Here is an 8149-nt window from a genome sequence, read left to right on the forward strand (position 1 = left end):
CCAAAGTACTCAAACTAGCCAATTCTAAACTTGCTCAGCTTGCCTACCCACCCCTCAGAGCTAAGCTCAGGGAAGGGGTCACTAAAGTTGGGTGAGCCTGGAAGAAAGACACCACTAACCAGTGGCATGCTGAAGTCAGCTCATGCCAGATCAGGGGGGTCAATTGCTAAACTTGCAGGAATTTTGTGAGCCAGTTGTTAGACTGCTGGTAGCTTGAAACCAGCCATGATGGGATACTTACACCCCAGAAATGGGCAAACACTACAAATTAGGGCTCCCCCACCCCATCACTACTTGCTAGCGATGTCCATTGAACACTTCCATGTTTACCACTGCCTCCGATTTCATACCTGCTGCTCCATTTCTGCAGGAAAAGCAAGAGGAAGAAAGGAAGGAAACTTGTTTTCCTCCTCGAGCTGCTCCAGGTGGGGCATCAGCAGCCTACTCCAGGACCACCGGCAGAGCCCAGTGTAAGACTGGGATTGGCGACTCCATCATACTCCCGACAACAGACCTCAGGTCTCCAGACACCCTTAAAAGAGATCTCTTTCCCTAACCTGAGACTTCTCCAGTCCCAACACCCCAGCCTGCATCAGTTTAGTCCCCCAGGTGCCCTGGGCTGGAGCTGCCAGGTTTGATGACAGCATGGGACAAGCAGACCCTACCCACGGCCCCACTGGGGGAGTACTCATACCATAGTCCTCATGTGGCCTGATGGGGAATTTCCGCCCCACCCGCTAGTGGGAAAGCATGGGAGAGACACCCAGGTCCTCTGGTACAAGGAACCAAGAGTCCCAGCTCAGCCCTGTTTTCTCTTTTGGCTTTGCCCGCCACTGAGCAGGCAGGCTGGGCTGGTGGGCAGGCGGGGAAATTGTAGTCACACACGCCCTCCCACCCAGCTCAGATCAGAAGTAACACTCAACTCGAGGGCGGGCGCTCCTGCTCACTATCAGCCTGCCACCTGCTTTTTTCAAGTGGCTCAGACTTAGCAGGCTGGAAAAGAGTCGCTACTTACTGAACCCCTAAAACACGTGCCACCTGTGAGGACCCTCCAACCTCACCCCCTCAGCTGACTTCACTTTCTATTGCTCACCCCTTGTTCCCTCAGCCACACGATTCTTCCTGATCCTGAAAAATGTCAAGCTCATCCCCATCTCAGCGTCTTGGTCTTTTCTTTTTCCCAGCGCTTCCCAGAGTGGGTTCCTCATCACCTCTCGTCTCCAAACTTGAGCGGCTCATCCCGCCCACTCTATCAGACACAGGCACCTCCATCACGTGAGCCTGGTTTATTGTCTCTAAAACTAGTCCATCAATGCTTTCACCTGTTGATCGCCCAGCCTTCTACTCAGGGATTGTTTTGTTCACTGCTGTGGTCCCAAGGCTTAGAACACAGCCTGTGATAAAGTGGGCACTCAAGAAACGTTTGTTGATTAAGAAACCAAATGCTTTTTTGAAAAAAAAAATTATTTTTCTTTAATAGCAAAATAATATATATTGTGGAAAAATTGAAAAATACAGAATACCAAGTACTGAAAATACAACTTAGAACCTTCATTAACATTTTTGATTATCAAAGCCTAAGTCCTGATTGGCTTCTCATCATGTCCCTCGTGTGCAAGTAGGTCTATCAATGGTGTGTCGGTGTGTGGGTGCACATAGACAGTCTTTCCAGGCCTCCTAAGGGGCCTTGGCCCCTCAGGTCCCCCTAACTCCTAGCCCTACCCTTCTGCATCCATCCTGTTCCTGAGAACAACCCTTCATCAAGGACCCTTTTGGCCCAGGGCTGCTAAAGAGTTAAGGCTTTGCAACATAACCATGAGGTAGCTATGATCTTCCCCATTTCCAGATGTGGGGACGGGCCCTCCAGGAGGCTGGCTGATGCCACAGAGGCCAAACAACTGGCAAACAGGGATTCCAATTGTCTGGAGGCCCCAAGGCCTCGGTTCTCTCTACCTGTGGCTTTCAGGCCCTGTCGGCCTGACTACAGGCCCTCTGCAAGGTGCCATTCAGAGGGTGTGGGGCTCCCCAATGAAAGCTGAGATGGACAGGTGGTAGTCACATCCACCAGTCCATGGACTCTTTGGGGCAGGCCCTAACGATGACCATACAGTGGGGCAGTCCCCTACACAGGATCCTCTCAGCCTCCTGACCCTCCCACCCTAGCCCCTGCAGCTCAAGGACCCTGAGCTTGGGCATGGCGAGGCAGGAAGAGAGGATTTCAGCTGGGGAAGGCATTTCTGGGGTAATGAGAGGGCCTAGCAAGCACAGACTCTCCAGGGCTGGCATGCCCTCCAAGACCGACAGGCCAGGGGCAGAGAGGCCCCTCACGGTCAGCCGGATCTTCCGCACATCTCGGAGGTGGCGGCTGATGGCCAGGAGGGTGCTGTCAGCTGAGAGGGTACAACCTAGCACCTCCAGCCTCTGCAGGTAGCTCAGCTCCTGGAGGCCCGCATCCAGCCCTGTCTCTGTCACACGGTAGGTGCCGCCGAGCACCAGTGACCGCAGGGCACGAAAGCGTGTCAGGCCCTGCAGGTGCTCGTCTCGGAAGGCAGGGACACGGTCCAGCACAATGCACTCGAGCAAGGGCAGCACAGTGGGGTCCTGCTCCTTGAGGAGCCAGGCCATGGAGATCTCACAGCTGTGCAGCTCCAGGGTCCTCAGGGTGCAGGGCAGGCTGGTGATGGGCACCATGCTCAGGTCAGCCACGTGTAGGCAGAGGCGCTTCAGGTTGGGGCATTTCTGGCCCAAGGCCCTCATCAAGGCGGGGGACAACTGGGGGGCCTGGGAGCCTGAGAACAGGTAGCCACCCATCCGCAAGGAATGGAGCCGGGATGCCATGTACCGGCGAAGGAGGTGCCACATGACTTTAGGCCGCATCTGTAAGAGCCAGAGATAGGGGTGACAGGTGAGGGGTATGGAGAATATTCCAAGGGCCCTGCCTGCCTGGAGACAGACAAGCCCCAGCTGGGGCTCTAGTGCTCCCCTGGGCTTCTGCCCTTCCCCTGCCAGCCGCATCTGACCCTGCATCTCCCATTCATTTTGATTTCTAGGTTTGAACAAAAGCAATGGGGGAAAAGAGATGCTCAGAATAGATCTGTCTTTAGCAACAGAGTGGATTCCCATTATCTGGAGTAAGTAAGAAAGCAAAGCCACTCACCAGCATTTTATCCCTTTCTTAATGACCACCGCCAGTAGAAGTAAGCAACACAAAACCAAGCTGAAAAAGCCTAGAACTGCCTAGAGTAAATTAGACCTATGTTTAAAAAATCATCATCATCATCACAACCTGGTAATAGCGAAAGCTGCAAAAATTAACCCTAGAAAGTTAATTACTAGAAAACAAAAATGTAACTGGAAGCACTGTGCATTTTAATGTAGGTACATTTTACCTTTTAAAAAAAAAGAAAAAAGAAACTGCATAATGTAAAATTTGTGCATAGCATAAAACCTGGGAGGTTGTTAGAAATTCAGAATCTGGGACCCCATCCAGTTCACTGAATCAGAATCAGCATTTTAACAAGATCCTTGGGTGATTCATATACACAGGCAAGTTTGAGACACTCCTTTACAACACTGTTTATAATAGTAAAAAGCTGGAAATAAATAAATGTCTGTCAACAGGAAAATAGAGAAATTGTGGTATACTCATTTAACAAGTTAAAAGGAACGAACAAGATTTACATGTCTCAGTTAAAATAAATCTCAAAAGCAGTATTGTGTGAATAAAGCTGGCTGCGGGTGGATGTACAATAAATAGCATTTAATTACCTAAATAGAATACCATTATTTAAATTTTAGAAACACATTAAAAAAACTATATATTGCTTCTCGGCACTCATGCAGGAAGGAAATAAAAACGTGATCGGAAGACTACAGATCCATTTTATAATAGTGGTTACCTCTGAGGAGGGTTTCAAATAATGCAACGAATATATCTATAAATGTTGTGTGCGTATATGTCTACATAAACCTTTGCATGTATGTTTCACATAATCTGCAGCAAAAATGACCGAAGGTCAAAATGGGTTAAATCTAGGTGATGACTACATAGTTGTTTCAGATTATTACCCTCTACACATTTCTATATATATTTGAAACAGTTCAAACTAAAACAAGAAAAATAAATACGATGCAAATGGGAAAAAGTTTAAAAGGCTCGGTTGCACTACTCAGGAAATAAATTCTGGAAATTAAATTGAATCTGGAAAATGATTCCTCCAGGAAAACTCATTAATAGATAATGTAAGCAACTAACATTTGCCCTAGGCTCACTCTACGCCAGACTCGGCTCTAAGCCTTTCCCTGCACGAGCTCGTTATCCCCATTTTGGAGATGCGGAAACAGGCTGCGGAGCAGGTAAGCCACGGTGCCGGGGTGCGCCCGGGACGGCCAGGCTCGAAATCCAGGGAGCGAGGGGGTGGGGCTCGCGGCCCAGACTCCCGACCGCGGCCCAGGCCCGCCCGGTCGGCCCCGCGTACCGTGTACAGCGTCAGGTCGACATGTCGCCAGAGCCACCGGTCGTCCACCAGCCTCTTCCAGCCGTGACAAACCCTGGGGGAGGGGACCCGCCGTTAGAACAACCCCGGCCCCGCGGGAACCGGATCCGCATCTCAGGGGAAGCCCCACCCCCGCCCGACCGTCCCCTCCCCCACCCCGCGGGGCGGGGCCGCACCTGGAGATGCGGATCCGGTCCCGGACCGGGAGGTAAGAGAAGATCTCCAACAGGACTGAGTCCGGCAGGTCGGCCAAAGTCGCCATGATCCGCCGACACGCACTTCCGCTTGCGGCTGAGGGGATTCGGGATCTCGCCCCGGGGGCGCCAGCGGGTGGCGGGGGTGCCGGCAGGGCGGTGGCCGCCGCCTCCGACGGCGGGCGGAGAGTTTCAGCTTTCCTCCGGCGGGGACATGGTCGGGTCCCGGCGACCTGGACCGAGCGCGGAGGATGGTCCTAGGAACCAAGCCCTAGCACGGAAGGCGTGGCTGAGGCTCTGACGCGACCCGGAGGCGGGGTTAGGGGCGCGGACGAGGCTCGTGGGCGGGGCTAAGGACTGGGACTAGGATGGGGGCGGGGCTAAGGGCGGGGAGGAGGCTCGTGGGGCCGGACTGAGGACCGTGATCGAGCCGGGGAAAGGTAGCTCGGGCGGGGACGGGCGGGGACTAGGGGGTGACGAGCGGCCCGGGGGCGGGGCTGGGGGGCGGTGACAGGCCCGGGAGCGCGGCAAGCGTTGGGAGGGCGGGGCTTCAGACCCCAGGACCCAGCCCGGAAGGCGGGGTAGGAGCGCGCTAACGCGGGACAACCGGCAGTTGTAAGGGAGAGGGAGGCCCTAACTTTTTTACTTAATAACGCTTTTTGATGCCTATGAACAAGAATAAATTTGTAGAACCGAAGTAGCTTGTTAACAAAGGGCGTGTCAATTTTTCGGTTTGATAATGCCAAATTGTTCTGCATAGAGGCTGAGTTGACACTCCCACCAAATATATACTCATTTGTTTTTTAAAAGATTTTATTTTTAAGTAATCTCTACACCCAACCTGGTCTTGAACTTACAACTTAGAGATCAAGAGTCGCATATTCTACCCACTGAGCCAGTCAGGCGCCCCATATCTTTTTTTTTTTAAGATTTTATTTTCAGGTAATCTCTAAGCCCAACACAGGGCTGGAACCCACAACCCCAAGATCAAGGGTCGCTTGCTGCATAGACTGAGCCAGCAAGGTACCCCCATCACTCATTTTTAAATTAGCAATTCATTAAAAAATTATCAATTAGGGGCACCTGGGTGGCTCAGTTGGTTAAGCGGCTGCCTTCGGCTCAGGTCATGATCCCAGGGTCCTGGGATCGAGCCCCGCATCCGGCTCCCTGCTCAGCGGAGAGCCTGCTTCTCCCTCTCCCTCTGCCTGCCACTCTGCCTACTTGTGCTGTCTCTCTGTCAAATAAATAAATAAAAAATATCTTTAAAAAAAACTATCAATTAATAAAAACTGAAATTTATTCAACATTCCTGTATTGATGAGTATTCAAGTTGTTTCCAGATTTTTTTAAGATTTTATTTATTTATTTATTTGACAGACACAGCGAGAGCAGGAACACAAGCAGCGGGAGTGGGAGAGGGAGAGCAAGCCTCCCGCAGAGCAGGGAGCCCGATGAGGGACTCCATCCCAGGACCCTGGGATCATGACCTGAGCCGAAGGCAGTGGCTTAACGACTGAGCCACCCCGGCGCCCCTGTTTCCAGATGTTACCACAAACAATATTTGAGCTAAACATTTATATATATATAATAACCATTTATATATATAAGCACTTATATATTATATATATAAGCCCTTGTATATAAAAGCATTTATATACATTATATCTCACGTTTTTTCTACTGAACAAATAGAAATATATATATATATCTTTCATGTTTTTTTCTTTTTTTAAAGATTTTATTTATTTATTTGTCAGAGAGAGAGTGAGCACAAGCAGGGAAAGTGGCAGGCAGAGGGAGAAGCAGGGTCCCGGCTGAGCAAGGAGCCCCATGCAGGACATGATCCCAGGATCCCAGGGAAGGCAGACACTTAACCCACTGAGCCACCCAGGTGTCCCTCTCACATGTTTTTTTTCTATTGGATAAATAACTAGGAACCAGTTTGATGGGTCAAAGGACATGTGAAGTTTAATTTTGAGGTTTTGCTAAATCACACCCCCAAGAGCCCATAACGGCAATAAATGTTTTCAATACACACACACACACACACACACACACGGAGGCAGGATTTGAGATGTTGAAAACTGTCTTAAAAAGAAATGCAAAACTCATTAAGATGTATACATTAAATGTGTGCAATTTTTGTATATCAACAATACCTCAGTAAAGCTAAAAAAAATACATCTGTATGCTTGTGCTTATCCATAAATAAATAAAAAGTAAAACACCAGGGCTTTCATCTATCAGATTAAAAAAGATGAAGGAGCGCCTAGGTGGCTCAGTCAGTTAAGCCGCTGCCTTCATCTCAGGTCATGATCTCAGGGACCTGGGATGGAGCGAGCCCTGTAGTGGGCTCCCCACTCAGCGGTGAGTCTGCTTCTCCCTCTCCATCTGCTCCTCCCCCCTGCTCATGCGCTCTCTCAAATAAATAATAAATAAAATTTTTAAAAACAAAAGATGAAGAAGTTGGAAAATATCCACACTGGCCTTGGTGTGAGGAAACAGACCCTTCCAACCCTGCAGAAGGGGCAGAATTGATTCAAACTCTTTGAAGGCAGTTTAGCAATATAAGATTGCAGCCTCTGTTGGGCCCAACAATCCCTCGTGTAGGATCTCAAATCGTTTAAAAAAAAAAAAAATGACGTAGGTCTTTCAGTGCTGTTTGAACAATCTCCAGGATACTGTTTGGTTTAAAAAGCAGAAGATGTAGAGATCAGTGAATATAGTTTGATCTCACTGGAAATACATACATCTCCAAAAAATGCACACACGATTTATTATGTGTTTCACTCTTCATACACGAAGGCCTGTATAAAAACTAAAACATTCATAGGGAGCCTAGATGGCTCAGTTGGTGGAGCATGTGACTCCTGATCTCAGGGTTGTGAATTCAAGCCCTACATTGGGTGTAGAGATTACTTTAAAAATAAATAAAAAATCTTAAAAAACAAAACCAAAAAACCCTAAGTCATTTGTTTCTGCCCTTTGACATAAAATACTGTATGTTACTTGAAAATACAAAGTCTCTATCTCTATTGAAATGTGTTAATGTCTGAAAAGTTTTATCATTTTCTTGGGAGGCTCCATATCAGATGTTTGAAGCAGGAACTATCTCCAGAAAATGGCAACTTTTAATGGTAGTTGCCCCCGGGGAGGGCAGGGATCTGAAGGCAAGGACACTTTATGCTGCCATATATATACTTTTATACTGCCTGAATTTTTACCATGTGCAATTGTTACCTTAAAAAAGAGTAAGTTCCGGGCGCCTGGGTGGCTCAGTTGGTTAAGCGACTGCCTTCGGCTCAGGTCATGATCCTGGAGTCCCGGGATCGAGTCCCGCATCGGGCTCCCTGCTCGGCAGGGAGTCTGCTTCTCCCTCTGACCCTCCTCCCTCTCATGCTCTCTGTCTCTCATTCTCTCTCTCTCTCAAATAAATAAATAAAATCTTAAAAAAAAAAA

At 48.9% G+C, this 8149-nt stretch overlaps 1 protein-coding gene across 2 annotated transcripts; it reads right to left on the reverse strand.

Annotated features, from left to right (window-relative positions):
• Window positions 1–1446: 1446 nt before the first annotated feature.
• Window positions 1447–4997, reverse strand: FBXL12 (F-box and leucine rich repeat protein 12). Of its 2 annotated transcripts, XM_006740581.3 has the most exons (3): window positions 4673–4996; window positions 4479–4551; window positions 1447–2877 (listed from the first exon to the last, which is right to left on the reverse strand). In XM_006740581.3, the coding sequence occupies exons 1-3, from the start codon at window positions 4756–4758 to the stop codon at window positions 2056–2058; spliced, it is 981 nt and encodes a 326-aa protein (XP_006740644.1). In that variant the 5' UTR covers window positions 4759–4996; the 3' UTR covers window positions 1447–2055. The 2 variants fall into 2 exon arrangements, with proteins under 2 accessions (XP_006740644.1, XP_030891748.1); XM_031035888.2 differs by lacking the exon at window positions 4479–4551 and having other exon boundaries at window positions 4673–4997.
• Between the last annotated feature and the right edge of the window lie 3152 nt (window positions 4998–8149).

This window comes from Leptonychotes weddellii, chromosome 1 (genome assembly GCF_054177405.1).
Source record: "Leptonychotes weddellii isolate Sample4059 chromosome 1, ASM5417740v2, whole genome shotgun sequence".
NCBI classification, from domain to species: domain Eukaryota; kingdom Metazoa; phylum Chordata; class Mammalia; order Carnivora; family Phocidae; genus Leptonychotes; species Leptonychotes weddellii.